Raw genomic sequence first — 22,294 nt, forward strand, 5'->3', positions numbered from 1 at the left:
TAATGACTTCTCCAAAAGCTAATTGGAGTCAGGAGTCAGCTAACCTGGAGTCCAATCAATGACACGAGATTGGAGATGTTGGTTAGAGCTGTCTTGCCCTATAAAAAACACACACAAAATTTGAGTTTGCTATTCACTAGATGCATTGCCTGATGTGAACCATGCCTCGAACCAAAGAGATCTCAGAAGACCTAAGATTAAGAATTGTTGACTTGCATAAAGCTGGAAAGGGTTGCAAAAGTATCTCTAAAAGCCTTGATGTTCATCAGTCCACGGTAAGACAAATTGTCTATAAATGGAGACAGTTCAGAACTGTTGCTACTCTCCCTAGGAGTGGCCGTCTTGCAAAGATGACTGCAAGAGCACAGCGCAGAATGCTCAATGAGGTTAAGAAAAATCCAAGAGTGTCAGCTAAAGACTAACAGAAATCTCTGGAACAGGCTAACATCTCTGTTGACGAGTCTACGATATGTAAAACACTAAACAAGAATCGTGTTCCTGGGAGGACAGCACAGAAGAAGCCATTGCTGTCCAAAAAAAAACATTGCTGCACGGGTGAAGTTTGCAAAAGTGCACATGGATGTTCCACAGCGCTACTGGCAAAATGTTCTGTGGACAGATGAAACTACAGTTTAGTTGTTTGGAAGGAACACACAACAATATGTGTGGACAAAAAAAGGCACAGCACACCAACATCAAAACCTCATCACACCTGTAAAGTATGGTGGAGGGAGCATCATGGTTTGGAGATGCTTTGCTACCCCCGGTGCCTGGACAGCTTGCTATCATCGACGCAAAACTTTATTCCCAAGTTTATCAAGACATTTTGCAGGAGGCTATCTGTCCGCCAATTGAAGCTCGACAGAAGTTGGGTGATGCAACAGGACAACGACCCAAAACATAGAAGTAAATCAACAACAGAAGAAAATACGCTTCAACAAAAGAAAAAATGCCTTCTGGAGTGGCCAAAGGAGGGTCAACCAGTTATTAAATCCAAGGGTTTACATACTTTTCCCACCCTGCACTGTGAATGCTTACACGGTGTGTTCAATAAAGACATAAACTTTTAATTCTTAGTGTGTTATTAGTTTAAGCAGGCTGTGTTTGTCTTTTGTTGTGAATTAGATGAAGATCAGATCACATTTTATGACCAATTTATGCAGAAATCCAGGTATTTCCAATGGGTTCACATACTTTTTCTTGCCACTGTATATACACACATTCACTTATAGTGTTTTCAATTTAGTAAAAAGTTTAGTATTCGGGTCCATACTCATAGCATGCAATGACTACATCAAGCTTGTGACTATAAACTCGTTGGATGCATTTGCAGTTGTTTTGGTTGTGTTTCGGATGATGTTGTGCCCAATAGAAATGAATGGTAAATAAGGTATTGTGACATATTGCAGTCACTTTTATTGTTAATAAGAATAGAATATGTACAGTACCAGTCAAAAGTTTGGACACACCGACACATCCCTGGGTCGCGAACGACTGGAACGAGCTGCAACAAACACTCAAACGGGACAGTTTTAGCTCAATCTTTTCATTCAAAGACTCAATCAAATCAAATTGTATTAGTCACATGCAACGAATAGAACCTTACAGTGAAATGCTTACTTACGAGCCCCTAACCAAAAATGCAGTTAAAATTTTTTTTTTAAATGCGAATAAGAAATAAAAGTAACAAGTAATTAAAGAGCAGCAGTAAAATAACAATAGTGAGACTATATACAGGGTACCGGTACAGAGTTAATGTGCGGGAGCACCGGTTAGTTGAGGTAATATGTACATGTAGGTAGAGTTATTAATTAAAGTGACTATGCATAGATGATAACAACAGAGAGTAGCAGCAGTGTAAAAGAGGAGGGGGGTAGGCAATGCAAATAGACTGGGTGGCCATTTGATTAGATGTTCAGGAGTCTTATGGCTTGGGGGTAGAAGCTGTTTAGAAGCCTCTTGGACCTAGACTTGGCGCTCCGGTACCGCTTGCCATGCGGTAGCAGAGAGAACAGTCTATGACTAGGGTGGCTGGAGTCTTTGACAATTTTTAGGGCCTTCCTCTGATACCGGCTGGTATAGAGGTCCTGGATGGCAGGAAGCTTGGCCCCAGTGACGTACTGGGCGGTACGCACTACGCTCTGTAGTGCCTTGCTGTCAGAGGCCGAGCAGTTTTTTTATTTATTTATTTTTATTTCACCTTTATTTAACCAGGTAGGCAAGTTGAGAACAAGTTCTCATATACAATTGCGACCTGGCCAAGATAAAGCAAAGCAGTTCGACACATACAACAACACAGAGTTACACATGGAGTAAAACAAACATACAGTCAATAATACAGTAGAAAAATAAGTCTATATACAATGTGAGCAAATGAGGTGAGATAAGGGAGGTAAAGGCAAAAAAAGGCCATAGTGGAAAAGTAAATGCAATATAGCAAGTAAAACACTGGAATGGTAGATTTGTAGTGGAAGAAATTGCAAAGTAGAAATAGAAATAATGGGGTGCAAAGGAGCAAAATAAATAAATACAGGAGGAGAAGAGGGAGTTGTTTGGGCTAAATTATAGATGGGCTATGTACAGGTGCAGTGATCTGTGAGCTGCTCTGACAGCTGGTGCTTAAAGCTAGCAAGGGAGATAAGTGTTTCCAGTTTCAGAGATTTTTGTAGTTCGTTCCAGTCATTGGCAGCAGAGAACTGGAAGGAGAGACGGCCAAAGGAGGAATTGGCTTTGGGGGTGACCAGAGAGATATACCTGCTGGAGCGCGTGCTACAGGTGGGTATTGCTATGGTGACCAGTGAGCGGAGATAAGGGGGGACTTTACCTAGCAGGTAGAGGTCGACCGATTAATCTGAATGGCCGATTAATTAGGGCCGATTTCAAGTTTTCATAACAATCGGTAATCGGTATTTTTGGACAGTGATTTGCCGATTTATTTAGTTGTTTTTTTTTCTATATTTTTTTTTTACACCTTTATTGAACTAGGCAAGTCAGATTAAGAACATATTCTTGTTTTCAATGACGGCCTAGGAACGGGGGTTAACTGCCTTGTTCAGCGGGGATTCGGGGATTCGTTTTTACAACCTTCCAGTTACTAGACCAACGCTCTAACCACCTGCCTTACATTGCACTCCACGAGGAGCCTGCATGGCAGGCTGACTACCTGTTACGCGAGGGCAGCAAGAAGCCAAGGTAAGTTACTAGCTAGCATTAAACTTATCTTATAAAAAACTATCAATCTTAACATAATCACTAGTTAACTACACATGGTTGATGATATTACTAGTTTATCTAACGTGTCCTGCGTTGCATATAATCGATGCGGTGTCTGTTAATTTATCATTGAATCATAGCCTACTTCGCCAAACGGGTGTTGATTTAACAAGCGCATTTGCGAAAAAAGCACTATCGTTGCACCAATGTACCTAACCATAAACATCAATGCCTTTCTTTAAAATCAATAAACAAGTATATATTTTTAAACCTGCATATTTAGTTAATATTGCCTGGTAACATGAAATTGTGTCACATCTCTAGTGTTCATTGCACGCAGAGTCAGGGTATATGCAACAGTTTGGGCCGCCTGGCTCGTTGCGAACTAATTTGCCAGAATGTTACGTAATTATGACATAACATTGAAGGTTGTGCAATGTAACAGGAATATTTAGACTTAGGGATGCCAGCCGTTAGATAAAATACGGAACGGTTCCGTATTTCACTGAAAGAAAAAAACGTTTTGTTTTCGAGATGATAGTTTCCGGATTCGACCATATTAATGACCTAAGGCTCGTATTTCTGTGCGTTTATTATATTATAATTAAGTCTATGATTTGATAGAGCAGTCTGACTGAGCGGTGGTAGGCACCAGCAGGCTCGTAAGCATTCATACAGACAGCACTTCGTGCATTTTGCCAGCAGCTCTTCGCTGTGTTTCAAACTGTATAATGACTTCAAGCCGGGTGGGTAAAATTTGTGGAACGTTCCAACAGGAATCTATTCCAAAAACTAACAAGGTTGCCAAAAAACAACGCATATAAGAACATCCAATAGTCAATGGTATATGAAATACAAATCGTATAGAGAGAAATAGTCCTATAATAACTACAACCTAAAACTTACCTGGGAATATATTCCAGCTTTGATATGTTCCCATGTTCTGAGCAAGGAACTTAAACCTAAGCTTTTTTATATGGCACATATTGCACTTTTACTTTCTTCTCCAACACTTTGTTTTACATTATTTAAACCAAATTGAACATGTTTCATTATTTATTTGAGGCTAAATTGATTTTATTGATATATTATATTAAGTTAAAATAAGTGTTCATTCAGTATTGTTGTAATTGTCATTATTACAAATAAATAAACAAAAAACAAAAATCGGCATCGGCATCGGCTTTTTTTGGTCCTCCAATAATAGGTATCGGTATCGGCGTTGAAAAATCATAAATCGGTCGACCACTACTAGCAGGGTCTTGTAGATGACCTGGAGCCAGTGGGTTTGGCGACGAGTATGAAGCGAGTGCCAGCCAACGAGAGCGTACAGGTCACAGTGGTGGGTAGTATATGGGGCTTTGGTGACAAAACGGATGGCACTGTGATAGACTGCATCCAGTTTATTGAGTAGGGTATTGGAGGCTATTTTGTAAATGACATCGCCGAAGTTGAGGATCGGTAGGATGGTCAGTTTTACGAGGGTATGTTTGGCAGCATGAGTGAAGGATGCTTTGTTGCGAAATAGGAAGCCAATTCTAGATTTAACTTTGGATTGGAGATGTTTGATGTGAGTCTGGAAGGAGAGCTTACAGTCTAACCAGACACCTAGGTATTTGTAGTTGTCCACATATTCTAAGTCAGAACTGTCCAGAGTAGTGATGCTGGACGGGCGGGCAGGTGCGGGCAGCGATCGGTTGGAGAGCATGCATTTAGTTTTACTTGTATTTAAGAGCAGTTGGAGGCCACGGAAGGAGAGTTGTATGGCATTGAAGCTCGTCTGGAGGGTTGTTAACACAGTGTCCAAAGAAGGGCCAGAAGTATACAGAATGGTATCGTCTGCGTAGAGGTGGATCAGAGACTCACCAGCAGCAAGAGCGACATCATTGATGTATACAGAGAAAAGAGTTGGCCCAAGAATTGAACCCTGTGGCACCCCCATAGAGACTACCAGAGGCCCGGACAACAGGCCATCCGATTTGACACATTGAACTCTATCAGAGAAGTAGTTGGTGAACCAGGCGAGGCAATCATTTGAGAAACCAAGGCTATTGAGTCTGCCGATGAGGATGTGGTGATTGACAGAGTCGAAAGCCTTGGCCAGGTCAATGAATACGGCAGCACAGTATTGTTTCTTATCGATGGCGGTTACGATATCGTTTAGGACCTTGAGCGTGGCTGAGGTGCACCCATGACCAGCTCTGAAACCAGATTGCATAGCGGAGAAGGTGCGGTGGGATTCGAGATGGTCGGTAATCTGTTTGTTGACTTGGCTTTCGAAGACCTTAGAAAGGCAGGGTAGGATAGATATAGGTCTGTAGCAGTTTGGGTCAAGAGTGTCCCCTCCTTTGAAGAGGGGGATGACTGCAGCTGCTTTCCAATCTTTTGGAATCTCAGACGACACGAAAGAGAGGTTGAACAGGCTAGTAATAGGGGTTGCAACAATTTTGGCAGATAATTTTAGAAAGAAAGGGTCCAGATTGTCTAGCCCAGCTGATTTGTAAGGGTTCAGATTTTGCAGGTCTTTCAGAACATCAGCTGACTGGATTTGGGAGAAGGAGAAATGGGGAAGGCTTGGGCGAGTAGCTGTGGGGGGTGCAGTGCTGTTGACCGCGGTAGGGGTAGCCAGGTGGAAAGCATGGCCAGCCGTAGAAAAATGCTTATTGAAATTCTCAATTATAGTGGATTTATCGGAGATGACAGTTGCAATACCAGGCAGTGATGCAACCAGTCAGGATGCTCTAGATTGTGCAGCTGTAGAACCTTTTGAGGATCTGAGGACCCATGTCAAATCTTTTCAGTCTCCTGAGGCGGAATAGGTTTTGTTGTGCCCTCTTCACGACGGTCTTGGTGTGCTTGGACCATGATAGTTTGTTGGTGATGTGGACACCAAGGAACTTGAAACTCTCAACCTTGCCAGTTGGTCAGTGCATGCTCGCAGTACACGTCCTGGTAATCCGTCTGGCCCTGCGGCCTTGTGAATGTTGACCTATTTTAAAGTCTTAATCACATCGGCTGTGCAGAGCATTATCACAAAGTCTTCTGGAACAGCTGGTGCTCTCATGCATGTTTCAGTGTTATTTGCCTCATGTCACTGGGCAGCTCTCGGCTGTGCTTCCCTTTGTAGTCTGTAATGGTTTGCAAGTCCTGCCACATCCGATGAGCGTCAGAGCCAGTGTAGTACGATTCGATCTTAGCCCTGTATTGACGCTTTGCCTGTTTGATGGTTCGTCGGAGGGCATTGCAGGATTTCTTATAAGCTTCCGGGTTAGAGTCCCGCTCCTTGAAAGTGGCAGGTCTAGCCTTTAGGTCAGTGTGGATGTTGTCTGTAATCCATGGCTTCCGGTTGGGGTATGTACGTATGGTCACTGTGGGGACTACGTCATCGATGCACTTATTGATGAAGCCAATGATTGATGTGGTGTACTCCTCAATGCCATCTGAGGAATCCCGGAACATATTCCAGTCTGTGCTAGCAAAACAGTCCTGTAGCTTCGCATCTGCTTCATTTGACCACTTTTTTATTGATCGAGTCACTGGAGCTTCCTGCTTTAATTTCTGCTTGGAAGCAGGAATCAGGAGGATAGAATTATGGTCAGATTTGCGGGAGAGCTTTGTATGTGTCTCTGTGTGTGGAGTAAAGGTGGCCCAGAGTTTTTTTACCTCTGGTTGCACATTTAACATGCTGATAGAAATTTGGTAAAACTGATTTAAGTTTCCTTGCATTAAAGTCCCCGGCTGCTAGCAGCGCCACCTCTGGGTGAGCGTTTTCTTGTTTTCTTATGGAGGAATACTGCTCATTCAGCGCGGTCTTAGTGCCAGCGTCAGTCTGTGGTGGTATGTAGACAGCTACGAAAAGTACAGATGAAAACACTCTAGGTAGATAGTGTGGTCTACAGCTTATCATGAGATACTCTACCTCAGGCGAGCAAAACCTCGAGACTTCCTTAGATATCGTGCACCAGCTGTTATTTACAAAAATTGAGCACACAGCCTTGCAATGTCCATAGACACACATTGGCAGTAGAATGGCCTTACTGGAGAGCTCAGTGACTTTCAACATGGCACCATCATAGCATGCCACCTTTCCAACAAATCAGTTCATAAAATCTCTGCTAGAGCTGCCCTGGTCAACTGGAAGTGCTGTTTTTGTGAAGTGGAAACATCTAGGAGCAACAACAGCTCAGCCTCGAAGTGGTAGGCCACACAAGCTCACAGAACGGAACCTCCATCTGTCCTCGGTTCCAACACTCACTACCAATTTCCAAACTGCCTCTGGAAGCAACGTCAGCACAAGAACTGTTCGTCGGGAGCTTCATGAAATGGGTCTCCATGGCCGAGCAGCCACACACAAGCCTAAGATTACCATGCGCAATGCCAAGCGTCGGCTGGAGTTGTGTAAAGCTCGCCGCCATTGGACTCTGAAGCAGTAGAAACGCGTTCTCTGGAGTAATGAATCACACTTCACCATCTGGCAGTCCGACGTACGAACCTGGGTTTGGCAGATGCCAGGAGAACGCTACCTGCCCGAATGCATAGCGCTAACTGTAACGTTTGGTGGAGCAGGAATAATGGTCTGGGGATGTTTTTCATGGTTCGGGCTAGGCCCCTTAGTTCCAGTGAAGGGAAATCTTAACGCTACAGCATACAATGACATTCTAAACGATTCTGTGCTTCCAACTTCAAATCAAATGTTATTTGTCACATGCGCCGAATACAACAGGTGAAATGCTTACTTACAAGCCTTAACAACAATGCAGTTTAAAAAATGAATTTAAAAAATAAGAATAACAAACAAAAGTAACAAATAATTAAAGACCAGCAGTAAAATAACAATTGTGAGGCTATATACAGAGGGTACCGGTGGCAACAGTTTGGGGAAGGCCCTTTCCTGTTTCAGCATGACATCGACTTCGGCGATGTCATTTACAAAATAGCCTCCAATACCCTACTCAATAAACTGGATGCAGTCTATCACAGTGCCATCCATTTTGTCACCAAAGCCCCATATACTACCCACCACTGTGACCTGTACGCTCTCGTTGGCTGGCACTCGCTTCATACTCGTCCTCAAACCTACTTGCTCCAGGTCCTCTACAAGACCCTGCTAGGTAAAGTCCCCCCTTATTATCTCAGCTCACTGGTCACCATAGCAGCACCCACCTATAGCACGAGCTCCAGCAGGTATATCTCTCTGGTCACCCCCAAAGCCAATTCCTCCTTTGGCCGTCTCTCCTTCCAGTTCTCTGCTGCCAATGACTGGAACGAACTACAAAAATCTCTGAAACTGGGAACAGTTATCTCCCTCACTAGCTTTAAGCACCAGCTGTCAGAGCAGCTCACAGATCACTGCACCTGTACATAGCCCATCTATAATTTAGCCTAAACAACTCCCTCTTCCCCTACTGTATTTATTTATTTTGCTCCTTTGCACCCCATTATTTCTATTTCTACTTTGCACTTTCTTCCACTACACATCTACCATTCCAGTGTTTTACTTGCTATATTGTATTTGCTTTTCCACCATGGCCTTTTTTTGCCTTTATCTCCCTTATCTCACCTCATTTGCTCACATTGTATATAGACTTATTTTTCTACTGTATTATTGACTGTATGTTTGTTTTACTCCATGTGTAACTCTGTGTTGTTGTATGTTGTCGAACTGCTTTGCTTTATCTTGGCCAGGTCGCAATTGTATATGAGAACTTGTTCTCAACTTGCCTACCTGGTTAAATAAAGGTGAAATAAATAAATAAAATACCTCCGTGCACAAAGCGAGGTCCATACAGAAATGGTTAGTCAAGATCGGTGTGGAAGAACGTGACTGGCTTGCACAGAGCCTTGATCTCAACCTCATCGAACACCTTTGGGATGAATTAGGACACCAACTGTGAGCCAGGCCTAATCGCCCAACATCAGTGCGCCGACCTCACTAAAGCTCTTGTGGCTGAATGGAAGCATATCCCTGCAGAAATGTTCCAATATCTATTTGAAAGCCTTCCCATAAGAGTGGAGTCTGTTACAGCATCAAAGGGGGGACGAACTCCATATTAATGCCTATGATTTTGGAATGAGATTTTCGACGAGCAGGTGTCCACATAATTTTGGTCATGTAGAGTACATGAAGTGCATTCATTTCTAAATGGTAAAACAGATAGCTATGCATGAAAACATTTGATCTCAAATCCAGAATGCTGGAGTATAGAGCCAAATAAAAAATGTTTGTTTCACTGTCCAAATAAATACTAGGGAAGTGTAGCCTACCTTTGCCTGTTGTCTCAAAGGCTAAATTGTGGATAAGATACTGTGTGTGTTCAGATAAGCTGCTTGGACTGGGCTGGCTCACACACTGGTCTTGTGACTCATTCAGCTATTATATGGATGACCCAATTATAATGATTGATCATGCACAGTAATGATTGATTATAATGGAGGGTCAAGCCATCCTATAATCATGACTGTAAAATCACTACTTATAAGATGTTGTGACATGTACTTTCTGTAATAACAACACACATTAGTAAAATAGCCTTCAGTGTATTGACTATTACTCTGTAATTACATAAGCCATAGCTAGAGCTTACATATATATCTCTGCCTGCAATACTGTATCAGTGCTCCTTTGTCTCATAATCTGCGGTAAACTGTATGATTACCATATTACTGCTCATAAAAGCTGTCATTTCACACTTGAAATACTGCAGTTATGTGGCTTCTATGGCATCTGGCACGAGTCCAGGATTATATCATTTTCATAAACAACCTAACAAAGAGGACCAGCTAATGGACAGTAAATCTGCCCAGAGATTGAATATCCATATGCCAACCATTCAGAAAACTGTCACTTAGGGACAAAGGGAAACAAATATTGTCTTTACATTGTTTGCCTATTTGCCAAATAACAATGGCCATCGTTTATGAGCATTGTTGTTTATCTTGGCTTTCAGATGCAATTCACTTGGTTTCTTAATCAAAACAATACATTTAAGTTATCTATTGTCAAGGGTTGAACAGGAAAATGGAAAGTTTTAATAATAATTGGAATTTAACTAGAGTATGTGTTTAAAACTGTAACAATAACCTTTGTACCAATATGTTTGTGTACACTGCACGCCAAGTGTTAATCCCTAAGAGGATGCACTGTATTCTGTGATCAACAAATGCAGAGTTTCATAGCAAACTATAATAGAAAGTTTCACTTGTGTTACATTTCATGACTGGACTGAATTAAACAATATCATGGCATTATTATATCCAGTAGGCCTACTTTCGAAATTAAAATATTTTTATTTTGGTAGCCTTCACTCATGGTTAATTCGGCATCCAGTTTTGTAACAAAGTATCGCTTAATATGAGCGTTACATTTGCATAATATTGTATTGTATCTTGCTTCAATGTTACATTTACAAAATCTGTGCTAGCGCCCAGAAGCGACCCAATAACAAAAGTCAGAATAGCGTTCGAAGCACAATGTTGGAGGCTATCCTTTGTCATGTCTTGAAGAAAGAACGGTTAACCCGACATTAAACAAAGACGAACGTGGCGACTCACCATAGTATGAAGGAGGAATGTCCGTCTTCCTAGCCATTGCACCTCAGACAGGAGATTCTGCAGATATCATATGAGGATGTGAATAGCGTTTTAACGGCCCAGTCTACGTAAATACAGTAGCCTACCTCGAGCCCTTGGTATGAGCTGTCTCTCCGCCACGCAGCTGAGCGAGCCGTGTTTACAGCACGAGAGAGCGTCATCAACTGTGTGATAAAAACACTCTTAAAGGAGACGCATACAGAGACTGGCACCAAGGTAGGCACGCTGATGGCAAATAAACATCTTAGACATGAATCTCGATATAGCCCTGATTCACACTTGACACGGTCACCATAATCTATATTGTGAATGTATTAGTCAAATTGGAAAGCAATGTATCAATCACATTTATTTATAAAGCCCTTCTTCATCAACTGATGTCACAAAGTGCTGTACAGAAACCCAGCCTAAAACCCCAGACAGCAAGAAATGCAGGTGTAGAAGCACGGTGGCTAGGAAAAACTCCATAGAAAGGCCGGGACCTAGGAAGAAACCTAGAGAGGAACCAGGCTATGAGGGGTGGCCAGTCCAGCACGGTGGCTAGGAAAAACTCCATAGAAAGGCCGGGACCTAGGAAGAAACCTAGAGAGGAACCAGGCTATGAGGGGTGGCCAGTCCTCTTCTGGCTGTGCCGGGTGGAGATTATAACAGAACATGGCCAAGATGTTCAAATATTCATAGATGACCAGCAGGGCCAAATAATAATAATGACAGTGGTTGTAGAGGGTGCAACAGGTCAGCACCTCAGGAGTAAATGTCAGTTGGCTTTTTTTGTTGTTGAGTGAGTGATACGAGAACACTTTAAAAATGATAATTACTTTGATGAAATCTATAGCTAGCTATAGGTTGACTGATATAGTAGGTCTATATCCAGTCGGCTCTATTGCTAATATCCACCAGAAGTTAGAATGGATTGATAGCATATAACCTAATTCTGTGGTCTATACTTGAGCTTATACTTATACTGAGCTTTCACTCAGACAACGTTCACTATTTCACTGTGCAGCATCCCTTGACTGTGACATGGACCCTTTGTGGAGAATCACTGTCCTCTGCAGGGCTTCTTGTGGCAGCACAGATCCCATCTCTGCCTGCCAGGATTTGGGAGAAATGTCATGTTAGGGTCAAGGCAAAGCAATGGTTATACGTGTTAAACTCAAGAAAAAGTATCCAATTAACATTACTAGTCATGAATGACACAAAGTCTGTACCCCTAACCAGTTAAGAGTGGTTTGAGAGAGTCCTCACATAGAGCTCCTGTAAGCATGTGACATCCAGTGGAGAAAAGTGGTGTTGAGCTGAGAGTGTCCATCGCAGTATGACAAGTTAATTATCGAGTGACTCTTACCATTGCTCAAATTCTTTGGGAACGTCTCACACACACACACACACACACACACACACACACACACACACACACACACACACACACACACACACACACACACACACACACACACACGCTACAGTAGATTAGCATGGCCAGGAAGTGGCAGCAGAGGGTAGAAAAAGCCATAAACATACTGTAGGTTTGGTACTGGCAGGATGTAATGTGCATATCTGCCTATTTGTACTGAATATTTATGTTTTATGTACTTCAACATGAAATACAACTTCTTTATCATTATTTTACAACCCATACCCTGCGTTCAAATAAGGGAGTCTGTTTTAAAGGGATGGTTTATCCAAATTACAAAATTACATATTGTTTTCCTTACCCTGTAAGCAGTCTATGGACAAGGTATGACAGCAAACCATGTTTTGGTTTAGTTTCCCTGGCAATGTTCCCACATGCTAACATTTTAGCATTTGTGTCACAAATCCCATTGAAGCGCATCATGTTCAAATCATGTATAAGTGACTTTGTTGAGCTTCACAATACATTTTAGACACTTTCGAATGATTTTGATATTAGCAAAAAATGCTAATATCGGTACAATAACTTGAATAGGATTTGTGCCACAAATGCTAAAATGTGCCATGGAAACAAAACCAAAGCATGGATTACTGTTATACCTTGATTGCTTCTGTCTCTCTCTAATGCTGCAGTCGATGAAACCCATTTAAAGTACTAAAGTTTCAGAAAAGCAATCAATAAAAAGAGATTGATTTCCCCCAGGCAGATTATATGGTGATTTACTGATTTGCTGTATTGAAACGAGGAGTTGCTTTTTTCTGTAGTTGCTTTTTTCTGCTTTGAAGTAACTTTCATCTACATCCTGATTAGTCCAGGAGATCAGAATGCATTCAATGCAGTTGAAGATATTCAATTCCTTCTGAAAATATATCTCTGGTATTATCAGTGGTGACTCGTCATTCAGGGCAGGTGTTCTGAGCACCACCTGTTTAGTAAAAAAAAAATGTATATGTATAAATATACAGTACCAGTCAAAAGTTTGGACATACCTACTCATTCAAGGGTTTTTGTTCATTTGAACTATTTTCTATATTGTACAATAATAGTGAAGACATCAAAACTATGAAATAACACATATGGAATCATGTAGTAAACAAAAAACGTGTTAAACAAATCAAAATATATTTTACATTTTAGATTCTTCAAAGTAGCCACCCTTTGCCTTGATGACAGCTTTGCACAGTCTTGGCATTCTCTCAACCAGCTTCATAAGGTAGTCAGTCACCTGGAATCACTATTTTTCTCGCCCTTCTGGTTTTTGACCCTTGCCTGTCCTGACACTGAGCCCGCCTGCCTGACCACTCTGCCTGCACCTGACCATGCCTGCCGACCTGTACCTTTGCCCCACCTCTGGATTGTTGACCTCTGCCTCCCCTGAGCCTGCCCGCCGTCTGGTACCGTTGGCCCACCTCTGGTTTACTGACCCCTGCCTGCCTTGACCTGTCTATTGCCTGCCCGTTGGAATATTAAACCATTGTCAATTCGACGTGTCTGCATCTGGGTCTTACCTCAATTCCTGATACACTCCACTAAATAGCAGGCTAGTGATTGCTTTGCAATGCCTGCAGTTATCGTTAGCCACTGTCACTGATTACTTCCAAACCACTCATTGTTGAATTTGAGATTTCCAAATTGTTGTGTAATATTTATGTCCAATGGCCAATGAGCACTGATACATTTTATCTATAATTTCTCTTCATTATTTCTCTTCATATGACAAGGATTAAAAAGGATTTGCCAGTAGATTGAAGACTTGATTCAAGATGACTACTAGCTAAGATTTTGAAAGTATGATGTGGACATGAGCAGTCCAATCAAAGCTACTGTACATATAATGTGATTTGACGTCATTTTATCTGTGGCCAATGACCTTGAGCCTTCTTGGATGGACACATCTAGTGTAACTCTATGACAGCACCCAAAGGGCTAGAATTTTCTAGCTCTCCCCTTAGACTTGGTGGTGACGTAGTGTTCCCATGAGTGACAGAACACTGAGCCAATCACGGCCCAACACTCGTATTTTCTGCTGGCTTGCCCCACTACCACAGAAAGCACTGAGCTAGGTTGAATTACCTGCATTTTGGAGCTGCCTTACTCAAGAAAGCCAAAAAATACCATGTTTGTATGCGGCTTTGACTCAATTATATATACAGTTGAAGTCGGAAGTTTACATACACTTACGTTGGAGTCATTAAAACTCGTTTTTCAACCACTCCACAAATTTCTTGTTAACAAGCTATAGTTTTGGCAAGTCTGTTAGGACATCTACTTTGTGATTGACACAAGTAATGTTTCCAACAATTGTTTACAGACAGCTCATTTCCCTTATAATTCACGGTATCACAATTCCAGTGGGTCAGAAGTTTACATACACTAAGTTGACTGTGCCTTTAAACAGCTTGGAAAATTCCAGAAAATTATGTCATGGCTTTAGAAGCTTCTGATAGGCTAATTGACATCATTTGAGTCAATTGGAGGTGTACCTGTGGATGTATTTCAAGGCCTACCTTCAAACTCAGTGCCTCTTGTTTTGGCATCATGGGAAAATCTAAAGAAATCAGCCAAGACCGCATACATTTTTTTGTAGATCTTCACAAGTCTGGTTCATCCTTGGGAGCAATTTCCAAACACCTGAAGGTACCACGTTCATCTGTACAAACAATAGTACTCAAGTATAAACACCATGGGAACACGCAGCCGTCATACTGCTCAGGAAGGAGACGCGTTCTGTCTCCTAGAGATGAACGTACTTTGGTGTGAGAAGTGCAAATCAATCCCAGAACAACAGCAAAGGACCTTGTGAAGATGCTGGAGGAAACAGGTACAAAATAATCTATATCCACAGTAAAACGAGTCCTATATCGACATAACCTGAAAGGCCGCTCAGAGGCTTGCAAGCCGAAGAACACCATCCCAACCGTGAAGCACGGGGGTGGCAGCATCATGTTGTGGGGGTGCTTTGCTGCAGGAGGGTCTGGTGCACTTCACAAAATAGATGGCATCATGAGGTAGGAAAATGTGGATACATTGAAGCAACATCTCAAGACATCAGTCAGGAAGTTAAAGCTTGGTCTCAAATGGGTCTTCCAAATGGACAATTACCCCAAGCATACTTCCAAAGTTGTGGAAAAATGGCTTAAGGACAACAAAGTCAAGGTATTGGAGTGGCCATCACAAAGCCCTGACCTCAATCCTATAGAAAATGTGTGGGTAGAACTGAAAAAGCGTGTGTGAGCAAGGAGGCCTACAAACCTGAATCAGTTACACCAGCTCTGTCAGGAGGAATGGGCCAAAATTCCCCCAACTTATTGTGGGATGCTTGTGGAAGGCTACGAGAAACATTTGACCCAAGTTAAACAATGTAAAGGCAATGCTACCAAATACTAATTGAGTGTATGTGTAACCGATGTGAAATGGCTAGCTAGTTAGCGGGGTGCGCTAATAGTGTTTCAATCGGTGACGTCACTCGCTCTGAGACCTTGAAGTAGTTGTTCCCCTTGCTCTTCAAGGGCCGCGGCTTTTGTGGAGCGATGGGTAATGATACTTCGTGGGTGTCAGTTGTTGATGTGTGCAGAGGACCCCAGGTAGGGGCGAGGAGAGGGACGGAAACTATACTGTTACATATGTAAACTTCTGACCCACTGGGAATGTGATGAAAGAAATAAAAGCTGAAATAAATCATTCTCTCTACTATTATTCTGACATTTCACATTCTTAAAATAAAGTGGTGATGCTAACTGACCTAAAACAGGGAATTTTTACTAGGATTAAATGTCAGGAATTGTGAAAAACTGAGTGTAAATGTATTTGGCTAAGGTGTATGTAAACTTCCGACTTCAACTATATATATGTTTTACATTGTTTGCAAACTGATATGTGACACGTATTAATGCCAAAATAACATGCAAAACAGACAAGCCCCCCCCCCCAAAAAAATATGGGGATCAAAACAGGTGGGGCTCTGTCCCACCTGCCCTGAATGACAGGTCGCCACTGAGTGGTTATCTAGCAGGCTCCATACACCTGTTCAAATCAAGGTTCTCTGATGCCATCTCACCCTTTAAATAAAATTCTAGGAGCACTAGGTTTCACTACAGAAAATAAAGGGATATTCCACAAAAATAAAGTTCATACAATTTCTATACCACAATAAATAAACCAAAATCTCAATACATCTTCTTTCACATGCAAAATCACTCTAACACACCACCCCCTATTGTGACAGCCATGAAGCTAAACAATAACATTTTCAGTACAGTCCAAAGAAAATGACAATACATATACAATGGACAATACTTGGGTCCTTGAGTGGGTCTTCATGTGTGCATGTTAACCAACTTCATATAGCCAACCAGAAGAAAGGCACACAGACACCCACACTTCAGGTTGACTTGGTTTTTATCTGCAGTAAAAGACATCAAACTAATGACAGGCATTGAAAAGATGGTTACAGCCACACGTTCACTGATCTCAGAATATCTCTCTCAGACTCAATCCACAAAGTGATCATATAGTATGTGTTATATATAAAAAAAAAGAATAACAAAAATACAGAAAAGCATACCTGCAGTAAAATATTTAAACAGTGATGACAGGCATTGACAGGACGTCACGTTCACTCGTTAGGTAGGACACAATATATATTTTAGATAGGAGCAACAGTAATGATACATGCCCTCAATGTGAAGTGACATTAATCCATAATTACAGAACACAACCCTTTTTATATAAACCTTTTAAGGTAGTAAGAAAATAAACATTCACTTAATATTTCAACAAAGAAATATTGAAATACGAAGAAATCACCTGCTAGCAATAGCTAGCGTGACATTACAGTGCACTGACTGACGGTGCTAGTTAACTCGTCATTAACATGGCTAGCTAAGCCAGCAAACACTTGATTAACTTTCCGAAATAGGCTTTAAATACATTAAAGGCAACGTAGCTCAATCCATGTTAATACAATACAAACCTGTTATGTTTAACATTAATTCCCCATAAGCTATGCATCACATTTAGTTTAAGAAAATATATCCCAACAATAGTCACATTCGCTATTGACTTTGGGATATATGAACCAGTTTTCCAAAAGCACTATTTTGTTATAGAGTTGTAAACAGTTTTTATATACAGAATGAGACACAAACCTGCTCTCAGAATATCTCTCTCAGAAGGGTAGACAGACCAACTTTCCAAATAGGGGAGAAGCACTCAAAACCCACTAGTTGTTCTTTCAAGGAAAATAATACAAAAATGTTAAGTCTGAAGACCTCCATTGTGGAAAGGGTGGCAATACGCCAACCTTTCCACAATGGCAGCAAATATTTTTATGAATTCGACAACATAATGAAAGGAAACTTTATTAATATCACACCTTTTTCTGAAGTGAATGGTTTCATCTTCTATTCTGCCCGCAAACAGCAGAGTTCTTTGATATCTACATTTTCCGCAGCTCGAGCAAGGTTGATCAAAACTACACTTTTACTGTGTCACACATGTAATGTCGATTCTTCATGAACGAAGGTATGTTCTTCGGCAGGTAGCCTAGCGGCTAAGAGCATTGGGCCAGTAACTGAAAATCACTGGTTTGAATCCCTGAGCCAGCAAGGTGGAAAAATCTGCTGTTCTGTACTTGAGTAATGCAGGTAACCCAAACAACTGCTCCTTGGGTGCTGATGACGTTGATTAAGGTAACCCTCTACACTTCTCTGATTCAGAGGGGTTGGGTTGAATGCATTCAGTTGTGCAACTGACTAGGTTTCCCCTTTCTTTGTGTATTTATGTGATGGTCTTCATGTAACGGGTGATGGGTATGAATATACTGTACAGTATGTGTGCTTGGGCTGAGAGAGAAAACTGGTTAGACCAGAACAGGTTTGTCTAGACCGGAAACAGGTTTGTCCTCTCCCTCCCCTCCCGGAGGACCTGAGCCCTAGGACCATGCCTCAGGACTACCTGGCCTGATGACTCTTTGCTGTTCCCAGTCCACCTGGTTGTGCTGCTGCTCCAATTTCAACTGTTCTGCCTGCGGCTATGGAACCCTGAGCTGTTCACCAGATGTGCTACCTGGTCCCAGACCTGCTGTTTGCTACTCTCTCTACCACACCTGCTGACTCGAACTCTGAATGCACCGCTCCAGGTCATCTACAAGACCCTGCTAGGTAAAGTCCCCCCTTATCTCCGCTCACTGGTCACCATAGCAGCACCCACCTGTAGCACGAGCTCCAGTAGGTATATCTCTCTGGTCACCCCCAAAGCCAATTCCTCCTTTGGCCGTCTCTCCTTCCAGTTCTCTGCTGCCAATGACTGGAACGAACTACAAAAATCTCTGAACCTGGAAACACTTATCTCCCTCGCTAGCTTTAAGCACCAGCTGTCAGAGCAGCTCACAGATCACTGCACCTGTACATAGCCCATCTATAATTTAGCCCAAACAACTACCGCTTCCCCTACTGTATTTATTTATTTATTTTGCTCCTTTGCACCCCATTATTTCTATTTCTACTTTGCACTTTCTTCCACTACAAATCTACCATTCCAGTGTTTTACTTGCTATATTGTATTTACTTTGCCACCATGGCCTTTTTTGCCTTTACCTCCCTTATCTCACCTCATTTGCTCACATTGTACATAGACTTATTTTTCTACTGTATTATTGACTGTGTGTTTGTTTTACTCCATGTGTAACTCTGTGTTGTTGTATGTTGTCGAACTGCTTTGCTTTATCTTGGCCAGGTCGCAATTGTAAATGAGAACTTGTTCTCAACTTGCCTACCTGGTTAAATAAAGGTGAAACAAAATTGTTCAATGAAAAGCCAACTGACTTTTACTCATGAGGTGTTGACCTGTTGCACCCTCTACAACCACTGTGACTATTATTATTTGACGCTACTGGCTACTGGTCATCTATGCTCTACCACTGTAGCTCAGTTGGTAGAGTATGGCGCTTGCAACACCAGGGTTGTGGGTTTGATTCCCACGGGGGGCTAGTATTTAAAATGTAACAAAAATGTATGCACTCTAATGACTAAAATGTAAATGTAAAAAATTTGAACATCTTGGCCATGACTAATGACTAAAATGTAAAAAATGTGAACATCTTGGCCATGTCCCGTTATAATCTCCACCCGGCACAGCCAGAAGAGGACTGGTCCACCATCAGAGCCTGGTTCCTCTCTAGGTTTATTCCTAGGTTCCTGCTTTTCTAGAGAGTTTTTCCTAGCCACCGAGCTTCTGCATCAAATCAAATCAAATTGTATTGGTCACATACACATGGTTAGCAGATGTTAATGTGAGTGTAGTGAAGGACTTGTGCTTCTAGTTCCGGCAGTCCAGTAATATCTAACAATTCCCCCAACAACTACCTAATACACACAAATCTAAAGGGATTAACAATATGTACATATAAATATATGGACGAGAGAAGGCCGATCGACATAGGCGAGGTGCAATAGATGGCATTTATTTATTTAACTAGGCAAGTCAATTAAGAACAAATTCTTATTTTCAATGACGGCCTTCCCCTGAACTGCCTTGTTCAGGAGCAGAACTGCTTTGTTCAGTCAACAACCATGTCAGCTGGGGATTTGATCTTGCAACCTTTCGGTTACTAGTCCAACACTCTAACCACTAGAATACCTGCCGTATAAAGTACAGTATAGACATATGAGATGAATAATTTAAGATATGTTAACATTATTAAAGTGGCATTGTTTAAAGTGATCCATGTATTAAAGTGGCCAGTGATATGAATCGCTATGTAGGCAGCAGCCTCTCTAAGTTAGTGATTGCTGTTTAGCAGTCTGATGGCCTTGAGATAGAAGCTGTTTTTCAGTCTCTCGGTCCCAGCTTTGATGCACCTGTACCTCGCCTTCTGGATGATAGCGGGGTGAACAGGCAGTGGCTCAGGTGGTTGATGTCCTTGATGATCTTTTTGGCCTTCCTGTGACATCAGGTGCTGTAGGTGTCCTGGAGGGTGGGTAGTTTGCCCCCAGCGTTGGGCTGACCGCACTACCCTCTGGAGAGCCTTGCGGTTGCGGGCTGTGCAGTTGCCGTACCAGGCGGTGATACAGCCCGACAGGATGCTCTCAATTGTGCATCTGTAAAAGTTACACTGCCATGTCTGGCTGTCATGTTTTTATTTTAACCTCCCATTCCCTTATCTACACTGAAATAATATAATTTCAGCAGGCCTCTATAATTATAATTTTTTTCTATCTCGCATAGCTCATTAGTACACTCTTGTGGTTGATTATATATGTCTATATTGTAGGTCCTAGGATTGGTACAGTTATGTCATTCATTTATTTTCACAGATTTTTTTGTACACAATCAAAGTCTAAAATACTGAATTCTGTTGTATGGAATATAGAGGAGGTGGTTGCTGTGTGGGTGGAAGGTTCTGCCTGTCACTTGTTTTCAACAGGCAGCCAGTCTCGGAAGGGGGACGTGAAGAGGGAGACTGCAAAGTCCAGGCACTGCTGCTCTCTTTGTTCTGAGTGTTTGCAGTGCTTGTGTTTTTAGTTCATCTGTGTATCTCACATATTATGAGCCCAGTATGATGGAGCAAGAAAACCTTCTTAGCAGATGCACATGACAACAACAGTAGCTGTAGAGGATGTAATGAAAAGTTGGAGGGTGGATGGGAATGAAGGACATCAGGTGGATCCACGTCTGAGTGTTGGGCAGAACCCCTAGGACCTGGAGAACAGGAGGAGAGTTAAATGGAACAGGGGAGGAGACAGAAACGTAAACAAGCAAACACAGATTACACTTTACTAAGAGAACAATTTGATGGATTAGTGTAGTGTTATAAATGGGAGATATGTACTTTTCAACACTTTTGGAAGGTATAGCCTACCTCAAGCTGGTCCCCCTCCGACTCAGAGCACAGAGAATCAGACTGATCCAAACTCACTGGTGGGTGGGATACCTCCTGGGGGGCTCGGACAGTCTGGTCCTAAAGTCATTTGGAGAGATAAATTGAAGAGGTACATTTTTACAAGCTCAGCAGAACTACCATTTCTTGCTTTCTCAAATGTCAACCAAAGCTTAACACACTTTGTCTATTGGGCTTCACTGAAGTGTAGGGCGTCAGCGCTTTCAGTGATCGACCGTCCAACTGCTCCAACTGTAGAAGATTGTTGGCTTCCACCGAGGTAACTCTAGGAAGACAAAGATAAAAATATCAGTGTTAGGGAAACTAAAACTAGCTTCAGGACATTTTGTGTTGTGTGCAAAGAGAATTACCTTCAGGTTGTTCTCCCACCCTTCCTGGTACCAATCAAGGGACTTGCCCATGGCAGCCTTGAGAGTCTGGTTGGTCCATCACCAAACTGGAGGAGGAGTTAGGAAAGCGATATCTATTGACAATGTAAAATAGTAAAATATTGAAATATGTCTGACTCTGTATCACGGAAAAACAAAAACACCTTGTAAAAAATAAATAAAACAAACCATTGGTGACAGAATATAACCAATAACATCCTTACCTTTTCCAGGGTCCATGACCTCGGTCACTCAAGATGACCTCAGGAGAACCGTGGGTGTTGAAGATGTCCATCATCGCCTTGGAGGTGGCCTCGCCACTCTTGTTCTTGATGGGTATCATACAAAACGAAAATCAATTTTTGGTTCCAAGCACCCTTTTTTATGGGTTATAGAAGGGAATTTATAGTTAAGCACGTACTCTTCCTTTATTGACCTTCATGGGTATTGCCTCCATCCACTTGGTAAAGTTATCGGTCGCCGTCAGACACCAGCTGTTGCCATTCCTGGATTTAGTGAAGGGTCAGACGAGGTCCACCCCTAACATTTAGAGTGTTAGAGAGATTACTTTATTCTGACCCATATCTGTGTCATACAGTATGCACATTTTCATATTTATAAGGATACTGACACGCACACATTCTATAATTTTGAACTCTGCTGTGGTCAAATAAAGCGACCATTACAACAACAAAACATTTAATTGGGACACTTACCGATCATGTGCCATCGTGAAACAACTTTGATGGGCTTTAACTCCGGCGCCACAGTCTTCGCCCTCTCAAAATTCTGGCAGGCTAGACAGGA

At 42.0% G+C, this 22,294-nt stretch overlaps 1 protein-coding gene across 2 annotated transcripts in view; it reads right to left on the reverse strand.

Annotated features, from left to right (window-relative positions):
* Positions 1 to 10,957, reverse strand: part of slc44a5b (solute carrier family 44 member 5b) — a 63,053-nt gene extending 52,096 nt beyond the window's left edge. For both annotated transcript variants that reach the window (XM_082956725.1, XM_014215914.3), the window contains exon 1: positions 10,765 to 10,957. In XM_082956725.1, the coding sequence (XP_082812851.1) occupies positions 10,765 to 10,801 (37 nt within the window). In that variant the 5' untranslated portion in view covers positions 10,802 to 10,957. The remainder of the gene's footprint in view (positions 1 to 10,764) is intronic.
* Positions 10,958 to 22,294: the final 11,337 nt, after the last annotated feature.

The sequence above is a fragment of the Salmo salar genome, chromosome 10 (assembly GCF_965601325.2).
Source record: "Salmo salar chromosome 10, fSalSal1, whole genome shotgun sequence".
NCBI lineage: Eukaryota > Metazoa > Chordata > Actinopteri > Salmoniformes > Salmonidae > Salmo > Salmo salar.